Source organism: Falco rusticolus, chromosome 4 (genome assembly GCF_015220075.1).
Source record: "Falco rusticolus isolate bFalRus1 chromosome 4, bFalRus1.pri, whole genome shotgun sequence".
In the NCBI taxonomy this organism is placed as follows: Eukaryota; Metazoa; Chordata; class Aves; order Falconiformes; family Falconidae; genus Falco; species Falco rusticolus.
The window spans coordinates 91776387-91802664 of record NC_051190.1 but is presented as its reverse complement, the minus strand read 5'-3'; the positions used below and the strand labels follow the sequence as shown (position 1 = coordinate 91802664).

The window sequence follows — 26278 nt, the reverse complement described above, 5'->3', positions numbered from 1 at the left end:
GCACTGCCTGGGAAAAAACGATTAGCACAGTTACTAAAGCTGCAGAGGCATAACAGTTTATATCCAAGGGGCAATGAAAACCAGCCCAGTGTGACAACAGTTTAGACTTTTAGATTTGGAGCAATCAATAGGCAGAATCAAAAAAGCAAAACATCAGATCAGCTGCTCTCTCGTTTGAAATGAAGAATTAGCTAGGATGGATCTGGGCTGTTCCTGCAGAGATAGTTTTGTGGCATAAAACAGAGGGCCTCACCTTCCTGGGCCTCCTGCCTAACTGGAAATTAATGAGGGTGAGATGAGATTTAATGGTACACTACATTTCTTCTTGTCTTAGGAAAAACGGTCCCTCAGACATAAGATAATTCTTAAACCTAAGTTTCAGGATGAAATGGTAATAAGCAGAGAAACCCCTCCTATAGCTCCCCAAATACTTTTCGCATTGTATTGCTTGTATCTAGCCTAGTGGTCATCCAGTGTCTGAAGTACACTTTGGGACTACTCCTGAAAAGATGCAGATGCAGTCCCCCTGAATGCAAACCTTTATTGGCTTGCAGAACAAAAGCTCCCTCCCACTAGTCTAGATTGTGTTTTCCTGCATCCAGTTCACTTCAGAGTCACTATCAGGGAGATAGCATTTGGCATTACCTTTGTTTAACAAAGGAGTGTATCGAACCAACAATATGTTGCAGCTTAACAAGTATCAAGAATCCCCTGCAGTTTAGTAGAAGTGTCCACAGACAACCAAGGAATTCTGAATATCAGCTAAGGAGAAATAGTGTCTCGCATTCACAGTAATTTTAAAGCTTGCACTTTTTGTTTATTGCTTGGATTCTTTTCTCCATCTCAAGTTCATGCACAAGACAGTAAAATAAGGGCATCTAAGTGGAGGACACATGGTAGGTTTAAAGATGGTGAAATAGATACATGTGATACCTAATAATTTCCAGAGAAAAGAAGATGTTGCAGAGCACAGATTGAATTTTGCATGATTATAATACATATTGAAGCTCCCCTTCTTCATCGTGTCCTTTGTTCAACTCCAAATTAAGACACCTATCACTGTCTACATGAGTTGGGTGCCTCTCCTCATCTTAGGGCCAATGGATGTTTCTTCAATGCAACCTATGGAATCATGAGGGTGATTAAGAAAATCCTATAGTCAAAACCATTCACTCAGCATAGCTGTTTCGTGCCATTTGTGATACATCCACAAATGGCAAACAACTGCTCTTAAGGGACTTGTCAGCTTTGTTGGAAGCCAAGGAGAACACACTAGGACCTTGCAAGTGGCAACAGATGCCAACATTTAGACAACTGACTCACAACCCTCACAAGCAGCTACTCAGCTCCATGGGGCTGTTCCAGGAACCACGAGAGACCCCAATGCAGGCCATGCCCTCGCTGGTGGCTGCTGTCCTGCAGGGTCTGAGCCAAGCAGGCAGAGCCAGGGGCTAGTAAAAAAGGCTTCACTAATACCCCTCAACTTAGCAAGGGTTTGAACCAGGTCAAGGGTCTGTCTGGGAGATCCAGATGGGAGCAGCAGGAGATGCAGCTGAAGCACAAGTCCCAGAGGCATGGGGACCAGCCTATGACATGGATTAGGGAGGGACTGTGTGCCCAGAGCTGAGCTAAAATGGGACTCCTAGGTCCATGTGCAGGGTTAGGGGTCCAAGCGGGGCCAATCAGAGCCATTAAGGCCCACAGATGCCCCCAGGGAACTGATGGGTTTCTATCTTGGCCATCCAGATGACACTGCCCAGTTCTGCACAAGTGTCTGGGAAGACCAAACTCAAAGATACCCACATTCAGGCTTCGCAATCTGGAACTGTATCGCTCTCCAGGGGTAGGGTTCAGCCGCCAAAACACCTGCACCTGTTGTGGCTGAAGAGGCCATGGGGTGCTCGAGAGGGCCACAGATCCAGTGGGTACAATACAGGACTGTGGCCAAAGCCATATGCTTCTGTACGGAGCCACAGCAGCAGGACAGGTGGGACACCATGAAGCACATGAAGTACCTGCGTGTAGGTGGTGAATCTCACCTTGCGTATCTTAATTCATTAATAGATTTTAAGGAATCAGTGGCACATCTGATACAAAAAGAGCACTTCAATAAACATTGTCTCACAGAGCAACTTTAAGACAATGCCATGCCACAGCTGTAAGGTAGCTAAGCATGCTTGTGTGAAATGGAGGTCTGGCTAAGATAAACCTGTTCAGGACCCCTAACAATTACACCCAAGGAGCAGCTTTTACTGCAAGGCACACCGAGTAAAGCAGTCTACAGGGGCAGGTTCTGCCCACTTAATAAGAGCAAAAAAAAGGCTCTTCATTTTTACCTAATTCTATAAACTAGCAACAACAGTGCTCGACATTTTGCCTTATTCTGACAATATCATGGCAGCTGCTTTTGTAGTAGCAATTGCTATATCTCTGTGTGTACATATACAATACATAATGTTAATGGTTTTAAACACTAAAAATGTATTTTAACTGTAGCCCGTAAAATAAAAGAAGTCCCATAACTACACATGGAAAAATAACGAGACATAGATATGCATAGACATAAAATAGAATATTGGTCTCTTACAGAAATGAAGCAAGCACTGTGAGTCATCAAAATATACTTGGGGATAAGGCAATTGTTACTTCCTGTCAAAAAAAGTGTAAGATGCAGTTGACTGAATAACAGAATAGAGAAGAAATTTCAGGTAAATCCCCGATGGACTAGATGATATTTTCACAGTCAACAGAAATATGCAAGATGTGTCTTTTTTATACCCTCTCTGAACTTCAGGGTCAATTAAGAGGCTGAGCACATCCCCAATTAGCTGTGCAGAGAGAAATGTTTAAGCCTCAAGAAATTTCTTGCAATACACTGAAAATCTGTGTCATACTATGTCATATATGAGTTTATATAGATTTTGTTTGTCCAACAAGTTTTGATTTAGAGTGGCAATTTTCATTTTACAACTTAAAGTGGAAGGTGAAAACAGCTGTATTCACTGTTTAAAATCTAAGTGTTTTTACTGTTGGTTTCAGCTGCAGCAGCTTACTGCTTCTGATAGGGAAAGCCCTGAGGCTCTGCAAAGCTACTGTGCTCTGTTCTCTCCAGCATGGAATGACTCAGTTTCTCCATGGTGATTCATCTGGGTAATTCATCTGTGGATAATTCAAGTCCAGAAGGGGCCCTTACCCAGCTGTATTTAGAAAGAGATGGGAACGCATCACTGGGGACCCTAAATGAGCTTTTCCTATGGATAGATCTGCTGGATGTATCCTTATACATAGCCTTCTGCTGAGTTTGGTACATACCTGCTACCCATTCTATTATTCAGGCAAGGAACAGCATGTTAAGATTTCAGTTTTTCAGTTATCTGTGTCCTGGGTGATGAGCGCTACACTCTTTCTCTTTCCTTTCTCTACCCTTGCCCTGAGCTCAACTGGGAGTCCTCAGTTATTATCTTTGGAGAGTGTTAATAAAAAGATCATTCTATACTTCAGACCAGTTGACCTCCCAAATGTTGCAGGCTCAATAATGTAGAGAAACAAGAGAAACAGACTATTTTCACAGCTTTCAGCTTACCAGGATCGCCAGAGCCTGCATGGCACCAGCAGCTACAAACAACTTACAAAGAGACAGAACTGAAGGGACAGTACTCAGAAGCAAATCTAGGTAGGTGAGATGGCCGGGGAACAGCCAGAGCACTGTTAAGTGAGACTGCAAGAATCAAAGTAAAGTTTGGACCTTCTATCAAACTGCCTCTGCCATAGAAACGCCTTGTTAGGTCAGCAACCACCACAAATAACCCTGGAGCGTACTGCAAAAGATGGGACAGCCTTTAACTGGGGCGATTCTGTTTGCAATGACCCACATTGACAGTCTGGGGTGGACCTCAGCACAAGGATCAATCACCCAGACTGACTTCTTATTTTTTAATACCTAAAATTCAGGTTTTTCTTTTTCTAAAAGGTCTAGAGTTGCAGAGAAAATCTTGAAAGCTGGACTGAATGTAAACCAAGAAGGGATGGCTGCCTGAGTTCACAGAAGACAGCAATTCTACAAGGTATTAATCAGTAAGAGAGATAATTCAGATGTACATTGTAATGCTTTGTATCTTTGCGTTGCTAGTAAGTTGTAGATCAAAGCATGGACAAAACTAAGACAATTTAAGCAACTTATATGCTTCTCATTGGTGAACATGGCAGAAAGTGCTTTTGCAGCATTTTTTCCTTTTTTTATTTTTTTTTATTTGAAGAATTGAGCACAACAGAACTCTTTCAGAGCAAGCTCAGCAAGCACATGTGTTTAGTTTAATAAACGTACAGTCTCTCTCACTTGGTGAGCCAGCGGGCTTAGCCTAATCTGAATGTGCCCTTCAAGGGAATCCTAGGTCCCTCTGCACTTACTCCTCCCCACCCAACTCCTCCCCTGGCCCTAAATCACATTCTCATCCAGATTTAGCATCATACAGTTCCTGCAGAGTCCTTGACTGTTTGTTACTACATCAAAAGAGGAGAAAATAAGAAGTAAGCAATGCTAAGATCCTCCTTAGCCATTAGCAAGAATTCCAGCTGAAAGGAAAATTCTTGGTGAAGGACAGAAAAAGCAAACACTTGAGACATAATTTTGCTTAAAAAGATTTTTTTTACTCTTTCATCTCTCTCTTTTAAATTTCACTCAGAATTTTTAGCTAAAAAAAAAAATCCCACAAAACTGTTTCTTCATGGGGATGCTCTAGCTTCTCCGTCTGCACCCAGTAAGAACTATACAGATGCGCCTTATTTCTAATAACAGTCACTAGCTGTGCAAACAGCTGGGACTGACAGCAAGGATAAGCAGCAACGTAAGGACAATGAAGAAGAAAGAAATGCTCCATTGATACCCTAGCGCACTTGGAAAAGAGGAAGGGGAAGAAAAGGGAAAATATAATGTCTTTGCAGGGTTTCAAAGATTCTGAGTGCTTCTTCAGGCCTATTAAATCCCACTGCCTTCCTGATCTCAAGAAATCTAAGGGAGGAACCACCCTTCTCAGAGAAATAGATTCATTTACTTCCTATCATTTTCATCTTTGGGAAAGAACAAAGATCTACACAACAACCAAGTAGCTCCTAAAACCTCCTTCCCTTCTACACTGAGAGAGTAAAATAAAGGCTAAGTGACTATAAGATGCAAAAGAGTTGATAAGTGTCCCAGCAGTCAGGATGCAAGGTTTGTGTTTACATGGAACTGACAGAAGTGCATGTGCTAGATAGGACTGATTCAGGGCAGGAATTGCAAGCACTGACACGAGGCAATTTTTACATTGTGTAAAATGCGTGGGAGTTGTTCACTTCACCCTCCAGTGTCTTTGTATATGTGCTCTAAATGATAGCTCACAGATGACAGATACCTCAGCTGATACTTACATAAAAAGACAGTTTTCTTGGTAGCATTAATGCAACTCATGGTATTAATTTATATGAGAAAGCTACTATATAAATGGTCACAATTAACCACCTTGGAGCCCAAAAGTCTGTCCAACAAAGCAAGGAGTAATTGAGGCTAGAATTAAGATTGCATTGGGAGTAGATCACTAACTCTTTGGGGCACCTTCATTTTCGTGTGTTGTATTTACAATAAGAGTAATTGAGCACTGCTCCACAGTAGTGCTTCACCAGCACTGCCACCACAGCCCCCTACACCAACGGGGAGCATAAAAACACACAGCAGTCTGAAACTATTAACTTATTCACTTTTTCTAAAACTGATATTATTATATACCACTGATGAAAATAATACGCAAAACGAAACCAAGGAAATATATCTCTTTGCAAGAAGGCAACTACAAAACTGCATTTAATTGGGGCTGGGTTCTGTTCTCAGTTACGCTGTTGAAAATGTGCTGTCACTGCTGATCTCAAGTGGTTTGAGCATGATGGTGTTATATTCAATTACAATATGTCCTTTTATTATGAGCACATTTCTTAGACCTCTGCTTGCACAAACCAATTGTTCTTTATTTTTGGAAACAGCAGAACAAAACCTTATAGCCCTGTAAAAAGAACAGTTGTACGCTGTAACAACTTCTTTAAAATCAGCAAGTTCAAATATACTGCATTCTTCTTAAGACACAATTAAAGAAACTGAAAAAGTGACTGACCTCTTGACGTTTGAAATTTTGAACATATTCTTCAAACTGTTCATCTTTTGTTTCATCTGCTTTTCCCAGTTTTTGAAGCACCTATATTGAAAACGAAAAGGAATAATTTAATATTTATGTCACAAAACAAAAACACTGCTACGTTCAACACTTCTGTTCTTGCAGTTAGGCTCTAAATAGCATTTTATTTTTGGGGGTGTTTGTATATACTACCGTTTCTGAAGTTCACACGGGAAATCATTTTGTTAAAATAAAAAAGGTTAAAAGCAGGAGTATGGCATGTGCATGTAAGTGTGTAAGCATATTTCAAAGTACGGAGTCCTTAGGCATATGTGTTTTTTTAATGAAGCAACTTTTTTTTTAGCAAAGAATCCCAGGGTTTCAAAGCAAGAAGAATGAGAGAAATTGGCTGGCACTACAAGCCAATTCAAACATTCAAACAGAGAAAGAAAAAAAAATAATCAAGTTTCATTCGTTTTTTTCTTCTGTTTATGGTTCATTGTATCAAGTGGTATTAACATTATCCTTATCTGCATGATTTTCAACGTGAATTCATAGAGAATAAAGAACCGTAAGGCTGTGTGAGAAGTTTTTACCACTGATGCTTATTTAAAACTTCTATTGGTGTTCATATTTGCTCCCCTCCTTAATTCAGAAGTGGATTGTCATCTACTAGATAATTAATATACTGCAATATATCAGCAGTAAGGGCTATTCATGTGATAACAATCTCAAAAGTAATTTGACACAGCTACACTTTACACTGCATTTAACTACAATAAATGCATTCAGTTATTAAATCCTGACACTACCCATTCATTTTAATATTGAAAACTTCTAGGTAGCTGCAAAGAGGCTTCACTCTTCTTGTCAAGCAACCCATAAATTTGTATGAACTACTTCTATGTGGGATGAACCGTCTCATACAGTGGTGTTGAGATCATTCTCCCATGACAAATTGACCAAACTTTCCATTTTCACAGGAAAACCCCAAACCAAACGAATGAAAAACCCTACAAAACAGAAACAGTAGAATAAACATATAAGCATCACCACTTATTCTTCTAAAAAAAACCCCTGAACAGCTTCAGTCCTGCCATATTGTCTCTCCGACCACCTGCCTCTCCTAAGCCCAGCCAGCCTCATACCACAAAACCAGCTGCAAAAAGGGGCAGCCAGCACTGCCATAGTGGAAAGCAGGGGTCAAGGTGCTCACGAAGGTGATGCAATGCTACCTGTGGACCTGGCCTATGGAATTTCAGGGAAGTTTTGATGTATTTACACCAGAAAGAATGACATCAGAAAGGAAAAAAAAAAAAAGACAAAAAGCAGCCTTTTGTGGCAGACAGCTGCATTTTAGCTTTTCATTTCCCTGCCTCATCTGGGCATTTTGGGTTGCTTTTAAGCCTGTTGACTAGTCCCAAAGTCCTCATACACTCTCATCACCAACGTCTTCATAAAATATTAAAAAGTATCACAGATGGTTTTACAGAGGAATCATTTAATTCAACATTCCAAATCATCACAGGCCTTCACATGGCTCCTTGTCACCAATAAGCCTAACAGCCTGACCCCGACTGTGGCACGACTTTGATCCACACCAGGCAGCTGTACAAAAATCTAACATCTTTTCAAAGAGGCACCTGCCAGGTAAGCCTCCTGACCACAGCAATATATTCAAATCATGTTCACAGGAACAAGTAGCAGGCATGTTCACTGTAGGCTGAGCGATTCATAACGTAGGTAATAAACCATGGCAAAAATGATTGTGATGATAAACTTCTTTCTCTTTCCCAAAATATCAATGGCACACACCCATGTCTCCAGATGTGCACTCAGGCACAATAGTACAAGGCTCAAAAGGGAACAACCCACCTCTCACAGCACCCACCTCTTATGCTTTGGGTTTTTTTCAATCCTATCTCCGACTTTCAATTTCTCTACAGATATTTAGCTGAACTGAGACTAAGACAGCGTTAAAACTTGGCCTCTGCAAAAACCAAGACCTAATCTTAATCCAGGGTTACATTAAATAACTATTAATTACATAGATTCCCAACTTTCCTAATCCTAACCCAAACCAGAACTACAGATATGTCATATGACTGGAACTAGAAGTTCCAAGCCAGAGGCTTGGCATCAGCTGAAGATACTTGCCCTCATGGAAGCTCTGCAGCCCATGCCATACACACAGACAACTGGGGTTCACTCACTCTTTTCCTACATGCAATCCTAATCCCACCCCACAATTCTATACAGAAACAGCAGAGCAGACCAGAGCTAGAATAAACTATTTCTCACGGGTCCCTTTAGATCCCATCCATACAGTCCCACAGACCACTGAATGTATAGCTCAGCCTTTTATAACCAACCTAATCGTAACCATGACTTTACTACTGGTAGTCTAAACAGAGAGGTGATCAAACTGAAGTCAAGTCTTAAAAATTGATCTACCTTTCAGCACTTATTTGTGCACTTCTGTCTCAAAGCAGAAGTCTCTTGTCAACAGAAGCGTACAGTTTGGTAACCACCTACAGGGTGTCTTTGGGGTAGGTTTAAGGCCAGATTTTCTACACTACACACAGGTTCCCCTAACTCAAATGCCTCTTGCGGGTAAGGCTGAAATAAATTTTAGACATTGTTCATCTTGTTATATAGAGCACCTGGGTGAAGATTAGAGTCAGGATCTGGTTTAGGGCTAGGGTTAGGAAAAGGCAAGTAGACAGCCTGCTAGCATTAGGTTTAAATATTGATCAAGAGAAGATAGACTTAAAAGACCCAGGTCACTGGAAAGCATCTGATGGCCCATAAAGATAAAATGAAGGCTGTACCCAGGAGCAACAAGTGCCTAACCTCCCCCTTCAGCCTCAGTTCAACCACCCTTCTAGATAAGGATTAGATTTAGTAACAGAAATAGCTCAGTTTATTGGTGGTCCCTGAGGGCAGGAGAAGGGTAGATGGACAGTGTTTTGCAAAAGCCTTGGAGTGTTCTATAATATGCCAAAGAAAGGAGGTCTGGACAGATAAGTGGATAATATTTTCTTGTAGGCCCATGTAGTAGATAACCAATATTGTGGATTTGGATGCAGGCATTGGAAAAAGAAAAAGCAGAGGAACCAAAGCTGTTGCTGAACATTCAATGGCCCATAGGGCTCCAAGGAGGCCTGGACTTGGAGAAGGCAGGTGGCTAGCAATTATTTTTTTTCTTAGCATGCCTGTACAGAGAAATAATTTTTGGTGTTAGAGTTAAGAACATCTGTCAATGTGTATGAACAGTCTGTACCATTTAAAATAAATTAAAACAATTAAAGAAACAGACATGAACTGAACCTCAATAAACATTCTACAGTCAAGTATTCTGTAGTCTTTTGAAGACTATATAAAATACGTGGTGAACATAATCACCCTACCCAAAAAAGAAGTAGGTGAAAAGATACCCCATTTCATATATTTAGACTAAATCATGCACCAGTAAGTTTTCTTTTAAAGTGACATATAAAAACACAAAAATAATGTGAGGTGGGGTTGGGGGGTGGGGAGGGAACAGAGACAGACACAGACTTTGAAATTTGAAACAGCTGCTTTATTTTTTTCTTAACTGTGGTCACCAAATGTGATATTGTACAATTTCATGAATGCACTGATTTACATTGAGGGTCTAAAATGAATATCAGTGTTGACCCAGCATCTTGCTAAGAATATATGAACTAAATACTTAAGTCTGAATTACTTAATTAGCACTAAATTAGCACTGAGAATGAAGTAAAAGACAAATTTGATCTGATGGTAAACCTAGATGATGCCGAAGGAACACATGTAGAGAGGCATTGTCTGGCAATGAGGTACCAAGATAGATAAGTGACAGATTCTACACAAATACATAAAATTTGAGCAAGAACATCAAACATGTCTGATAATATTCAGAAATGTCATCAAGAGTACACATCTAGGTACAAAACACAAGAATATTCCTATTTGGAGATGGTGCATCTTTAATAAACTCTTTGGAAGACATAAGACTGAACACTTCCTCTTTAGTCTTTTAAGTGCCTTCATCTACCAAATAATACATTTCAGTTCTATGAAGGTCTGAAGTGTTACAAAGAAACAGTAATATGCTGATCTTGATGTAAAATGATGAATTTTATAATGACTCAATGTTGTTAGTATCTGCAACATACCAAAGAAAGGGAACTAATATAATAGAAAAAGTTACAGTTGAGCTTGAGTAAGCTTGATTATATTGAAAACTTTTGTCTTGTGCCAAGGATGACAGTGTTACAGTAGCTGCTGAGAATACCACCCGGACAGGTATACCCATCCTCCTCTAAAAAATTTTCAAGACTAGCAATTCAAGGAAAGGAGGAAAAAAAAAAACAACCCACACACAAAAAACCCCACCCAAAACAACTCTGATTGTCTGATGTAAACTGTGGTCACCCAGAGCTGCCTCAAGAGCAGCACAGCTCCCTGCACTGCAGCAGCAGTAGGGTGGACAGGAGTTGACAGTAATCTCATCACACATCCCAGCATGCATCATCCCCAGTCATGTAGCAGTATTCTAAACAGCCGCCAGCATGTTCAAAACCATTCAGGGCAGGAAGACATGACTGCTCAGAAAAGACTACCCAGGACAAGAGTTTATTAGAAATTCCCAGGACTGTTAAAACACTAAAAAAGCTAAGCTAATCTAACTCACAAGTAGCACTGTTTAAGGCTACTACAGAATAACCTCAGGATGAAAAGCAAGACACACACTTGTGAGAGTCCAAAACCATTGTCATGGACTGTCCAAAAATCTTCTGAGAACAGCAAAGTACTCTGAATCTCCACAGATGCAAACTCATGCGTGACTTTTTACTAGTGCTGTTCTTCATTTTCTCTTTGGTTTCTCTGAGCAAGTTATAATTGTATATAAGCAATAGGCATTTAAAAAATATAGATTCCAAGAACTTTTTGGTATTGTATTGATTCCTGCAGAAATTAATTTACACGGAATATGACCTAAAATCTCAGGGTACACGTGCAAAGCAATTGTTATCATAGGTGGGGAAGTGATAGGATAAACAAAGTGGGTTTTGTTTGGGTTTTTTTCCATTGTTTTCCCTCCAAGAATTTCCATTTGAGAGTGCTGGAGTAAGTTTCTGGCTAAACAGAGCAAAAGATTAACATTCTTTGGCTTTCATGCTAATAAGTTAGGCAGCTGAGCACTTTAGGGAGAAAAAAACCACTTTCTTTTTAGAGTTAAAACCTTGGGTTTCCAAACAAGCTCCGGTTTTTTTGCGCTAGCCAGAAACTGTACCATATTTAATATTATTAGGATTTTGTAAAGTAGATCAGCAACCAGACATACCCAAAAAGTATAAATTACTGTATCACACAATTAAGATACGCATCTGAAATAGGCAGTATATTACTTGGTTTCAGTTCTGCTGGGAATATTTTGATCCCAACACAGCTCCAATGCAACAGGCTAAACCACTTCTCTTTTCCAAGAGGTTGACTGAATGTCATGCTTTCCACACTCTCCAGCCACACAGTTTCCACTTGCCTTTGTACTGCTGCTATTCCACCATTGTGTTCCTGCAGAAACAACAGCTGACAGTGACAAATATTTGCCCAGGCCTCTGTTCTCATTAATATCTGTTGAAGGGTTGTGGAAAAAAAATCTCTTTGTCGTTGACAGACTCTCAAAAGCCCGAAAACCTGTTTAGTAAAATGCCCAACGGTCTGTTTTAAGACAGCTATAGAAAATGCAGAAAGACACTCCAACAAAGCTCTTCAATGATAAGCAATTGTTTTGTGTCATGCTAGTTCATAGCAGAACCACACTAGCTATCCCGAGGACTGCAGCTGGCAACCAGGCAGACATGGGAGGTGAGTCAAGAAGGGCGATGCTCTGGTCTGTTGCAGTCTCAAGAAGATCCACTGGTGCATAAAACACAAAGATAATAATTTAAGAAAGCACGCTTTAAATCATTAAGGAGCAAACTATGACATTCCAATCCAGAACACACAACACCTTTTTAAAAGAAATAATTGCCATGGAGATGGCCAATAAATTTACAAGAGCTCAGTCAGACACAGAAGAAAGCAGAAGACTTGCAAGAAACACCTACGCTTTCACTCTGCTCTGGTCATTCTCTCTTCTTCCTCATCTTCAGCAGTCCACATTGTTTCCGTTACTGATCTTCAGAAATGACTAAACTTAGCACAGGTTTCAAGATCAACCAGACAATCTCTTACTATATCTTTTACTGTACTAGTATTTGTTCCCCAGCCTCCCATTTAAGTTATCTTTTACACTGGGCACAATTACCCTCATTTGCCCACCATTTACAGTTGAATTTCATTGCTGAAATTTGACACAGTGGATTGTATACTAGGAGAAAGGCCATCACAGTAAACTGCAATTTGGGAATCTACCTTTAGTGGAGAACTGCAACTCCACAATTGCTATCCTAATATATGACAGAAGCAGTTTCTGCTGCACAGTGTCACAAAGCAAAAGAGAAGTAAAATCTTAAAATGCATTAATGCATGAAATGTGGCCCAAGCAACAGAAGAGGGCAGCTGCTAGGTACCAGGCACTCTGCAGTATGGAAAAGCATAAAAGCCACTCTACAGGTCAGAGTAATTATCCATATAATACACCAACCTCTCTCCACCTTTCCTCAGAAGAAGATGCCTAAGGAAGATACATGACAAGTGTGCAGTGACACTCCTCCAGAACCCTCTCCCAACCCCTAACAAACTGCATTTCAATGAATTCCTGATGTGGGCTCTTTACATTTTATAGTCCTGATGAATTTTTCTTATCGATGGATAGTCCTGCTGCTTGCAAAGCTCCGATAAGGTATTTGCTGTTTCAAGAAGCATAAGGGTTCACTTTTCTCATGGCTGCTTTTCTTTTGTTAATTTTTTGTCAGCTTTTGCTTGCTAGTGCTTTGAGAATTGTAAAATACCATGATGTATGGAAACAATTTGCTAACAAATGAGAAGAGTACTGAATAGTATCCAGACAAGGATAAAACACTACGATAAGATATACTCTCTTAATGAAAATTGAAAGAGGAAAACCTGGTCCTTCTATGCAGCCTAAATGACAAATACAAACATTATGCTATGAAAGATGATTATAATAAACTTTCTGCAAATTACAGAATCTAATTGTACAACGTTGCCCAGATAATATAAAAATACTCTAGAGAGATCCACAAAATAAACAAGATTATGACTTCTCTCAGAATGAAGCCACAGACTTCTACATTAGTCCTTGGTCATTTGGTTAAAACCAGAAAGTACTTCACAGAGAGCAGTGACTCACACATTGCAGTGCCCCACAACTGCACAGACCCTTGCTCACCCTTTTCTTTGCAACATCCAGCAAATTTGGTCTACTGGAAGTAGACACCCTTGTAAAATTTAACACACTAGTAGGTGGCTGTTGTTCTGTGTGTGTTCCCAAGAAGTCCAGTCGTAAAACTTAGCTGGGCAGAAGGAATTTAAAGAAACTGAAGGACGAGCTTTGAAGTCCATTAGGTCTCATTATGCTGGTGAGAAGGGAAGGGATACTATGAAGACAGTTATGAAGATGTACTGCTAGGGTCGTCTTCTGCTTGTTTGCTAAGACCTTCACAGGGTTTAACACTATGAGCCTGTCCCACATAGTAAGGTGGCTCATCAGACACTTTGCATGTATTCTGAAAGGTGCTTATTCCCAGTGGATGTGAAAGCCTGGTTCAGCTTCAAAGAACTGCCATGTACTTCAAAAGGTAAACAAGCTCTTAGAACAGTTTTCCCCAGTCTGCTCTGCATGACTGTCCTGTATAATAAAGGACAGCATCCAGGTAGAGATGCTGGAATGGTGCACAGCAGGTGATTTTCACGGGATATAGCTTGGAGACAAAAACAAAATGGAAAGAAATGTGAAACAACATAGACCAAGATGTAGAGAAAGAAACAAAAAAAAGGAAAAGAGAAATCAAAGAAATAATTAAATGGAAGAAAAAACATTGAGACAATAGGGACCAATCTAAAAGCAAAGAATCAACTTTGAGAAACCGTGGGTTTGATTTATTTGCCTTCCCGTAGGCATCTCAGATGGCACAGGATGTTTCAAACATCTCTGTGCAGGTGGCAAACATGACACAGGACCTATGGAAGTGTCTTCTGGAAAAGCAGCTTGAGGCAAGGCAGGATGCAACTCAAGCAGCCTATGTGTGGGCAGATGAATTGAGCTATTAATATCATAGCAACATCTACAAGCCTCAAACTTCTGAATATTCTTTTTCCTCACAAAATTTCTTAATGCAATAATAGTTCATTCTTTGCTCACTTTACCATTGGGGAAACAAGATACAGGAAAGGCAAGTAACATCTACACCAAGTTCAGAGGAAATTAGTCACAAGCAGTGTACTAAATCTGTTCGAGGCTAGCACCTTAATCTCCGGGCTATCCTTCTGTGAAAAGGAGTTTCGTAGTACAGAAATTTGCTGTATTCAGATTATCTGCACTAGAGCTATACAAAACAGGGAAAGTAAAGAAAAAGGCATTTTAAACAACTGGAAAGACAATCGGTTTGCCCTTCTCTGGCTATTGCTGTTCTCACATTTCCTGAAAAGACTGATAACTTCTTTTGGCTGAACAAGAGCTAAATTTAACTGCCTGCACAATCACCAATGATTTCCTTGGCTGAATTTCTGTGTCCCTCACTGTATCCCAAATAAATCAAAGTGCTACTCTGCCGAATTAATACAAAGTCCTGTCAGCCACTGTTGTTTCTGCCTATACTTACTCATATAGCTGAAAAATACCCGGATAGATTTCTAATAGCGACCAGAGGGTCTCTGCCTTGTAGAAACTAGCTGTGCATCCAGGCTCACTTACATGTTCCTCATTATTTTCCTCCCTCTTACCAGCTCCTCCGCTTTCCTACTCCCATTTGGTGTGTCCTCTATACTTACTGTTGATCAGACACTTTCCTTAATACTGCTCCCTCCAAAAAATAACAGCAACAGAAGAAATGTTATTTACTCCCCTGATAACATTTCACTCTATTCATGTGACAACTTCATTTACTGAACTTCTATGCACTTTTGTCCCATTTGGACTTCAAGGTTTTCAAAGCAGTAGACTATCTGATCCTTTGCCCTTTTATAGCATCAAAGACAAGGGCACTATCATCTGGATTTGTTTGACAATCCTACCAAAAAGCCATGATTAATAATTTCTCTTCTGATGTTTACGTTCACCTGGTGACCAGCTAGCTGCTCTGCTGTGTATTTACTTGATACTCCTAATCTTTAAGAACTAGGGAAAAAGGCTAAAGCAGTCCCTAGAAAAACGTTTCTCGTCATGTTTTCAAAGCATAAAAAGTAGCATAGCATCAAATTTGATCAAATGATCAAATATCAAAAGATGGAGTAGATTGCCTATATAGAACGTTTTAAAAATTTACTTCTGCGATCTTGTCAACAGAAGACTAAAATCAACTACAAAGACATGTATCTTTGTGCACGTATCTGTGTACAAAAATCTTTGTGCTAAAACAAACAATTCTGTCTCCGGTACAGAAGGGCCACTAAAGCTCATCCTTGCACAAGAAGCCTAATATAATTTAGCCTACCAAAATCCTCAGCAGTGATACCTGACAGGCAATCTGTTATCTCTAAATTAATCAAGTATTTCCTGGGCCAAGAAAAGAGATTTCAAATATAAAATTGCGATTTACCTGTGGCTACCACAGTTTTCACTTTATTAATTAAACATTTAAATTATACCTGTAAAAAGACAACTTTGTTCTTTACAGACTGTCTCTCTGGATTTATCACAGCAAGTATGTGATGTTCTTCCTCTCTGCTGGGAGTTAAATAAAAAATAATCAAGCAAAAAGCTTTTCAGTCACAAGGCCAAGATCACATTCAATATAACAGGCCTTGAACTTAAAAGTACACATGCATTCTCCCACTGTCCAGTCCCACAGAAGATAGGTAGATAGATATATGACTTTTACTTTATTTAGCTCTGATTGTATGCTTTCAGTGGATCAAAGAAATAAGGAAACCAGACTTTCACTTTTAGTGATGTTTTCCAGGCTATTTCCCCTTATGTCACATTGCAGTACCTGATTTTCTGTACTCAGTTCCGATATCTAATGACAGTATTTCCTATTGGTCTTGACTAAACTCAAATGGAACCAATTTATAATAAAATAAATGGATTTTGGCACCGAGTGTTAGTAATAAAATGCAATGTCCCCTCAATAGAATGATATGATGTTGGTAAATGTCATCTGATAGCATTATAGGTATCTCTAGGTTACTTCTCATCACAAAACGCAGACAAAAGGTAATTTACAAATGAAAGTCATTTCTTCAATGTGGAGGAAGACCAGATAAAAGCTTTTTTGTAAAAAAAAAAAAAAACAACAATCAGAATTGCTGGGGAGGAAAAAAAGATAATCTGATTTAACAGAGACATTTGGATTTGATATAATACGATTTTTCTAATGGTTGCCTGTGAGATTATAATCCACAACCTTAGACCCAAAATTACAATTACGTCAGTAACCATGCATAGATGATGACAGACATGAGAGTTCAGCCATGCCTACATGGGTAATTAACAGAGCTCACACATTTTTCATTGCAGAACCTCAAAGAGTTAACAGGCGAATTAACTTTCCTTCCACTTCACCACTACATCTAGAAGACAGGCAACTAGTGGTTGTGTTTTATCAGTTTGGCTTCTAAATTAATCCATATGCTCCGAGTAGCAATACAGATGCTTAATGTTGACTGCCTCCTCCAGTCTGAGCTGTGACATTTCCACAGATACTCTTGCTCCTTGAGAAAGCTGAGGCTGGAAAGAGATGCCCACATTTGGTCCAGCACGCACTGAGATGTGGATGCTGCCCACCCTGAGGCTCCTTCACATCCAGCAAGGTCTGAATTTCTCTCTGTAAACTTGGGGCACTCTTCGTTACAGGACTGATATGGTGGAGCCTTGGGGGAAAACTCAAAAGTCTCCAGCATGGTTTGGTGGCTTGCCAACAGAATATTTCACCAGCTGTTAAGAGAGTCTCAAGTCATGCCACACATAGCAACACAGAACATGAAGATAACTTTGTCTAGCTCTTTGCAAAACATTTTCCAGATTGATATTCATCTGTGAAGGAATTTATTGTTCTTCATAAATCGTGTATGTATTGCACACTACTTATCAGTGATGGGTCTGACACGGCAACACTTGCTGATGAGGTACTCCACCTTTGGGATGCTCCAGACCTCTCTCCTCACCCAGAGGAAGACAGTGACACTGATGTAACACTTCCAAGTAAATTCACTCCTCTTTAGATGGAATGATAAATACATTTGATTCAAATAATTGAGAAAATTATCCCCCAACATTGCAAAAAATTAGATAGACAATATATATTTGGTTCAACTAATTCAACACCTCAGGAAATCTTTGTAGCCACACAGGTTGGTCTGTCTTTTTTAAAAATAGCTTTTTCAGAAATTTACTGATCTACAAGAGATTTATTTCAGAATTATTGGAAGATTTTGTGAAGGCATGATCTTATAATCACAAATTCCTCAAGACCATCTCTATAAAGAAATAATTAAACCATTACAATATGGCTAGCATTATGTGCTAGTCAGATATTTTTGAAGAAGGTTAGCAGTTTTCCTCCTCATCACTTCATAGAATTACTCAGCATATTTGCATTACTGAAGGTCAGACAGTACCTCACAACACTGAAGTATTCTTAAGCTGTTCAGTACCATAGTGTATTCCTACTTTTCTCATTAATTGCTGCTAAGGATAAGTTTGCCTGTTTTCAAGAGTTTATGTGCATCATTTCTTCATGCTCACCCCAGCTTGTGGCCTTTTACTTACTGAAAAGGAAAAAAGCTCTGAACTGAAGCTGAGGTCAGCAAGGACTACCAGCAGTGGTGGTGTCAAGTGCTCCAGCTTTGACACCCAGACTTTGCATGAGACACCGCAGGCAAATTGGGCTTTATCCCCTCCCGTGGGGCTTGGGACTAAGACTCCAGAATCAGCCCTCAGAACAGCTGGACATTGAAACAGATGTGATGTTACTCAGATCAGCAGCATGCATGGCACAGGTAGGGTCTGCTTTCTAGGGAAGTTTTTTCTTTGCCGAGCAAACAGCAGTCCCGTTCCACTCAAGGTACTTCTGTAAAAGCAACACACTTCAGAGCTCTCTAACAGTCAGAATTTCCAGGCAAAAAGGTGTCCAGAAAAGAAGCCTATCGATGATGGAAAACAAACAGCATGCACGCACTGCTTTACTACAGGAGAAGCCATGTTTTTCTGGGGTTACTGCTCATCTGGAGTCATGTTCTAATGACTTTTAATGGTCCTTACTCAGGCAAACACAGACAGAAGGATGTACCAGAGTGAGAGTGAGATTAACAAGGAGAAACAATTCATGATCTAGACAAAGGACGTTTTCATTACAGAAGAGAGGGTTAAGACAGGTAAGAAAAAATAGCACAGACTCTGTAGGTGTAAGGAAATGTAGAAAACAGGACTTCCAGAATTGGGACAAAAAGTAACAGTGGGATGCTGTGGCCATATAACCTGTTAGCATAGTCACCAAGACATGCTGGAGAAACAGCAGCAGCAAACTGAGGCGACCTTCATCAGCAAGCCCTGTGCTGCAAGGCCTTTTAGACTCTTCAGAAGCAAATTGTTTGCACTGAGGCTGAAGCCACGCTTCAGCAAATGGCTCAACAGAAATCTTCATCATCACGCATAAGATGGAAGGAACTTCTTCCACAGGAAATGGGCGCAGGCTAGTTACTGCTGAAAATCACCAGGGATATGGTACCTAGCTGAATTCAGCTGGAGGTAAGAGGACACTAAGTTGAGTCTTTCACTTTAAGTGTCATGGAAGAGCATGGAACTGCAGCAAACAACTCTAGCCTTGCTTCTTCTGAAGATCAGCTGTGCTGGTGTCCTGCATCCAGTAGCAAAAAAGGAAAAATTATCACTATTCTCCAGAAAATAACTTTTTAAAAGTAATTAATTAATTAATTTGGAAGATCATCATTCCTGCCTTCCGTTTACTCTTTTCTACATTGAGCAAATGCCATGACTTCAGCCTTTCCTTGTGGTCAAGTTTTCTAACATTCAGCTATTCTCTTCATTTTTCTCTAGACTCTCTCCAGTTTGGAGGCAAATTTCTTCTCTAGGAATTGTATGTCTACATTAGACTTTCCTTAAATTACTCCAAGTCTGCAAATTCCTATTGACTTTCCCATCTTTTCAGTAGCTTTGAAAATCAGTCATATGTAGGAAAATACTTAGAAAAACATTTGATGTAATTTAAAGTCAGTGGTAGAAAGAAATGTGTTAAGCACTGAAAATCAGCCTACACGTGAACATGGATCTGAAAATGGCATTGGACGTGAAAAAGCAGAAAAGGAGATTAAACTACAATTTGATATTCAGGGCTAAATCCTATGGAAAAAACCACTTTGCACATCTCTCATCAAAAAGGTATCAATTCCTCAGTTTCCCACTCCATTTGGAGCTCAAATGTACAGTCAGTCTAAATACTCCTATCTACCATGATCACCATAGTGACTATCTCCCAAGTACCTTGTACAATAACTCTGGATTTGATTGTAACACCTCCATTTCTAGGGGGAAGAAACCGAGGCACAGGAATTGATTAAGCATCCATGCCAATCTGTAATTAATCATGCAATATGCCAAAAAGAGAGCTTTAAACTGAACATGTAGATGATGTGGATCAACACCATGCCTATACAATACTCTTTCAACAACTATTGAGCACACCAAGAACTAAAAAGCCAGGTATAATAGAGTACAAGTATATTAGAGTACAAGTATATAAAAGGTACAAATCTCGAGTATTTCACTCAGGTAATTAGATCTGTGGATCTGAACGTGTGAGAAAGATGAGCAGAATTAGTTTCTCTATCACTCCCAAATATAAAGCCATACATATGGCAACCATTACTTAATATTGTCTATCATATCTAGTCAAGCTGTCATATTTCTTGTAGCAAAAAGTTAAAAGTTAAAGACACTGGTGCAAAAATAAGTAAATCAAAGCTCACTGGGAATAGTTCTGTAAATGTAAAGCCTGATTTGTTTTTTTTTTCCTTTGTATAGATTGTAGCCCCTGAAATATTCAGCTGTGTAAAATAGCTTCTGCAGCAAGTACTTTCTTAAAAAGACATGTTTTAAGTGATTTTGATTATATGCTTTCATAAAGGAAGCTCTTCACATAATGAACCACAATGGCATTAAATGGCAAGCAGAACTGCAGGCATTTATTTATAAACATAAATGTAACCTCTGGCAGCTACTAACAGATTAGAAATGCACCACAGTCATAACATTTTGTTCGTTTATAGGAATATAAAGGAGTTTTTCTAGGAATACAGAAGTATTTGTCACCCACAGGTACTGAAGGATGTTAGACAGAAGCACTTTAGGAAACTCTTAAGTGTCTTTAAAAAAAATAAATATTGGTTTTGTTATTTAAACATATAGACATTGTTTCCAACTAAGAAAGATCACTGAATGCACTGCAATGGCACAGAAGCTTGTTTAATGGAATAACTAAAGTTGCAGGGCTAAATTATCCTTCCAGGGATGTTTATCTGTGGTAGCTCCAGGAATCCCTTCACTGAGCAAGACCATAGCTTTAATGATGCTTTAATGATGTAAATCCCTTCAAAGCCAATGGGATTAACCACACAGAGGGAAGTATACTGTGGTCTTTAGACCCTGACCCACGTGTAGCAGAATCAAAGCCTGCCAGTCTCATTGGAGGGCTTCTGAAAAATCCAGACTGATGCCAAAGACTTTCTAAGCATTTACACTCAGGGTGAATATTCCGATTACTAGATGCCTTACGCTGTTGCAAGCTAAAAGAAAAACATCATCTAGGACGTTGAGTACTGAAACAAAAATTGATCCAAACAACTCTGTACAAAAGGAAGGAAATTACCTTCTATACCCTGCAAAACAAACTGAAACTAGAAGAGGGATGTACGACATAACTCTGCAGTAACACGGAAGTGATCCATGCTTGTGACTGTCTCCGTTTTGCCTGCCTGTATGGAGCAGAAAGCTCTCCAGTTTGCACCCTAAAACGTGTTCAGACTCCCTAGAGGTCCCCTTCAGCTTGAAAGGAAGCATCACCTTTTATAACCAAATATAAGCACTGTCCTTATCTGGTATTTTACTCTGTTAACCAGATGCTACAAAGCACAGCATCAAGAGGACTTGTGAGAAATTTGAAGAAATGTTTTTTAAATACCACAGTGAAGACTGCTATCAAGTCAGTCTCAATTTAACTAAAATATCGGTATGATACCCAACTTAAATAGTATATATTGCATATACTGTATAAGAACTGTAGATACAGTATATCTATATAACTGTATATATATTGTATATACTACAGTTGAACATCAGATCTGTCCCTAGAAAGCCAGCTTTCCACTCAACAGTAGAAGGTATTGGTGGCTGGATGCTGAGGTATGCAGAAGAAGAGTCTGCTACAAAAAGGCTGAAAAGGAAGGAGATGTACCCTGCTCCGTGGTATGTAAACCCAAGTGCACCTGTACATGATGCCAAATTATTGTAATATATGACAGGAGTATTATGGACCCTTTCTTGATCCAACATACCTATGAAGTACTTGTACTTTACTCTGAGCCTGAACACTTCCCTGCTGATGAATTCCACCTCCCTGCTCCTTTCATACAAGATGGTTGTTAGAATGGTACCTGAAGGCAGCAGCTCCCAGAAAGACTGTGGTTTCCAGGGAAAGAGATAATTATTTTCAGAATCGTCTTACCTACTATAACAGTAACAAAATACTGTAATAGATGTAGTGTATTCCACAGCAAAAAGTCCCATAATAGCTGACATCTAGAAGTTGTGGAAGTTGGTCAATAGTTTGCATTTCTGATTATTATATTATACACTATGAGATGCAGTCTATTAAATTTTGCCCATCGCTTATCTCTGCGCAGACAGTGAGATTGCTGATAGAGCTAAAATAACTGTGATTCTCCACGGGGACTATGGGAGGGGAAAAAAAGAAGAATGGTACCTACATCTATGAATTTTTAGAAACAAAAGCCTTTAAAGGACTCTCCATCAATGAACAGGATCATGGCATATCCTTTACTCAGACCTTTTTATAGAGGAAAAAAGGCTCTTCAGGTATTTGCAGTGATCTGGTTGCTTACTCTGTACCTTAAGAGTGGTTTACAACCTTAGACCACAGATTTTAAAAAGCTGTCAGGCCGCATTTTTCCACGAGGGAAAAGGTACCAAGTTGTTAGAGTTAGTTAGACTGGACTTTCTCAGAATAACTAACTCTTTCCTTGTTCACAAAATGCAACTATTGCAGTAGTATCCTGGCACCAAGTTTCCTTCTAAATAAGCAGCATTTCCCCTCAGCAGAACAACAGGTACTTTAGACAGCTAAAGGTTTGCAAACTTTAGAATAGGGCCATTACACTGATTTCCTGTCACAGGAGCAGTTTAACATGAAGTGGTCTACGTTTATACTGTACTGCAAGGTCTTATTCTAGAGCAACCTACTAGTATCGCCACTGCTCTGACCTTGCATGTAGGATACCCACTGTAATCACAAGGCTATAAACCTGCAAGGAATGAGGCACCCATGAGTAAGTCTGCCCAAGGATATATGCACATACATATATATACACAGCCATATATATATGGCATATACACACACATATATGAATGTGTGTCTCCAGTGGCACACATTTTATTTTTTGTTTTAGTATATATGTGCACACACTCCCATAGCTGTATATACACTCTCCAGTACACTCTAGCCTCAAAACTGGCATTCAATCCATGGTACTCGAGTGAATCCAAGTTAAAAACCCTAGAAACCTGTAGAATGCCAGGTCCTCAACATCTACCGTTTTGATCTAGAAAAGGATCATCAGCAGCTCAAAACCCTGATGTAGACACAGCCAATGTCTCCTGGCCTCCAAGGAACTGGTAAAGACAAAACTGATTGCACTGTGTGACTTTTTATCCTGGATGGGAGAGCCTTGGGGCCAGTCTCTGCTTCAGGTGGGCACATCTGGGTGGTGTGGCATTAAATTAACCCCAGTCTACATAGCACCTCTGCTACAAGTACATGGTATAGCCCCATTCAGGTGTCATGTAGTCCAGGAATGTCCAATTTTGGAATTGGGGGGGGGGAGGGGGGTTGTGGTTTTGTTTGTTTGTTTGTTTTGGGTTTGGTTTTTGTGTTTGTTTTTTTTTTAAAAAAAAGCATTAAAATCACAAATGAGGGTAGATCATATAATCACAATTTCTGCTGTTCACCTGTTTGCAAAGATTCTATAGAAGACTTTTTACTTATCCTTTGTTACAACTGATATGAAATAGTTTAAATAAAAATATAAGTATTAAAATGGCATAATTATATAATAATAAAAATCTTAAACCTACTCGTTCAAGTCTCCTTGAAATGTATAGTTTCTAAAACAGTTCCACCAATATATGCATAAGGTGCAAGTCAATACACTAAATGGAGCAAATTATTTTTTTTAATTTCTCTGTCGTGTTTATCAGACTTCCTTTTACAACATGAAGAACTCCATTTCTACTGAAATCTGAACCACAACATTAAGGAAACGTAACATCATCAAGTATCACACACAAACATCTTCTGACTCCATTAATAAATTAGAATGCTGTGAGAAAATAACACAGGAAAAGCTTTATTTAATACACATAATAAACTCAAGGAATCAGATGTTAGTGAATTTCTAATTCTTAACGAACTCAGAGCTAGGAGACAGAAACCTTGAGCTGACTTACGACCAACTCTGTTGTGATCTAAACCACAAACACATTAAAATCTGATGCCTTTTTTAGGCTTCTTGTCATGCTGAGTAACAAAACTTCAGGACAAGACTTCTGTATCAGCACTCCTGGTCTATTTATGCCCCCTCCATTGTAATTTCAATGTGACTCCTGCTCATTTAATCCATGCAATGTTCTTGGCTGCTACGATTCCTGTAGGCCTGCAGGTAAATTGATGAAAATAAGGGCAGGTGATTATGTGAGGTATTCTGAAACTGTGACAGTGCTAAGGCAACAAAAGCTGAGGAGAGGCATCCTAGAGGAAAGGTTGCCTGCATAATGATGCTACCCCTCTGAAGGCAGTTCTTGCCAAGTTTCACATGCTCTTTTCTGTGAAGACTCAGGGCTCTACATCAAAAGCTCATAATATGCAACATAATAACAGGACAGAGTTGTTCTTAGCTTTGTGCCTTTTTATAACTTCTATCCCTTATTTTTTCTTTGGGAGATGAATTTTATGCACTAGATACCTACCAAGACTGATAACCACAATGGAAATCCTGGCTACTGCAAGAAATCATGTTAATTATTCAGTAGATGCCATTGCTTCCTCAAATTTAAATTAATCCCAGCCCCTCAGCAAGTTGCTAGGAGTCCACCAGAGATGCTACATTTTCATAAAAGTAGCGAAGCTAAATCTTTTTAGTCCCCAGTGTTGATCACAGTGTATTTTTCACAACAGTAAGAATAAAACAATTCAAGTTGTTATGTTCTACCTTTCTTAACTTTTTCCTTTCTCCTGTTCTCCTCTTCCTGCCCTGAGCCGCTGTCAGCACTGCTATGGGCTGTGAGACATTTGCCACATCCTTCAAAAAGAAGCTACATTTCAGTAGTGCCTGGAATGGTTTCTTCAATAAAACACTGCATTCCTCACGGATGATAAAACAATATAAATGCAAAGCTGTGTGATTATTCTAAGACTGTGATTAAGTGCAAGTCAGTGTGATTAACGGGGCTACAACATATGAATCCTCTGCTTTCTCTTTCTACAATTAACTTAATTGATTCTAAATCTCCGAAATTAGTATGACACTATTTAAAGCAAGGTTTTCAGATTCAAAGTACCATGTTGGTACAGCATTTCTCATTCTAACCTTCAGCTATTTACTATTTTGTTTCAGAATAGATACACATCTGTAAATGCCCGGTCACAGTGGCAGATTCCTGGGGAAATCACTGCACATGGATTACCACACTAGTCTAAATATAAATGTTTCAGAGATTTCAGGGTCATGCTTGGGTAAGAAAAAAATAGACAGTTTTACCACAGCCATACAAGACTCCTTTATAACTATGGACAAGGAAGGTTTTTTATTATTAGGTATGAAAGTATCTGAAAGTATATGAAATCTACAAAAAAAATCACAGACCTGAAGAATTTCTCAATCCCTGAAGAAAGACAGGGAAGAATCCAGCTTGGGTGTTCAGAGGTCAGGTAAATATTTGACATATACTGCTCAAAGCAATATCCCTCTAAAGAACCAGTTATCAAGCTCGGTCACCCAAAAAACTATTTTTTTTCTTACAACCACCTTCCTACGTCCACCAGGCTGTCCACATAGTGGAAAAACATTGACAATTTACTAAAAGGTTACATTGCTGCTGCAGTCAGCACCGGGCACCACTCTGGGCTCCTCGTTCACGTGGCACAAGTCAACACCCAGCTTTGCTGCAGGCAAATCACTGCGGGCTCTGAACCTTATGTAAAGGCATCCAGTGACTTTCCCATCACTACCTGCTCCCCCTCACCCTGCTGAGCAGGACCCCCTCATCACAGCACCCGTAGTCAAGTATTAGTAGCCTGAGACAATAGAAAGAATCAGTGAAAAAAGGAAGACCAGAAATATAAAAGTGATCCCAAGAGATGCTGCCTTTTCTTTTTCAGTTGCGTGTGGGGGGTTGCTTCCCTTTTTTTAACCTTTTTTTTTCCTTCTTTTCTTTTTTCTTTTAGCCCTTTCTTCAATGCAGAACTTAAGACAGATGAAAGACCCATGACTGTGCAACTGCGTAAAAATCAGTGCAAGTAAATCCCATTCATCAAGAAACAGTGCAAGAACAGAAGCGTGGAGATGAGAACAATTGACTGCAGAATGCAGCACCCTGCATCCTAGGTAGCATAAAGCAGCCTTGAATTTATGAGGCGTCATAGTAAGATTTTACAATATCACAAGAGTTTGCATTTCAAATCTAATACATGGGA

The 26278-nt window shown here is 39.5% G+C and overlaps 1 protein-coding gene across 14 annotated transcripts in view; it reads right to left on the bottom strand.

Moving 5' to 3' along the window:
• The window catches only part of AMPH (amphiphysin), a 120792-nt gene that overhangs the window by 58570 nt on the left and 35944 nt on the right, over positions 1-26278 (bottom strand). For all 14 annotated transcript variants that reach the window (XM_037386516.1, XM_037386519.1, XM_037386518.1 and 11 more), the window contains exon 2: positions 6141-6221. In XM_037386516.1, coding sequence (XP_037242413.1) covers positions 6141-6221 — 81 coding nt within the window. The remainder of the gene's footprint in view (positions 1-6140; positions 6222-26278) is intronic.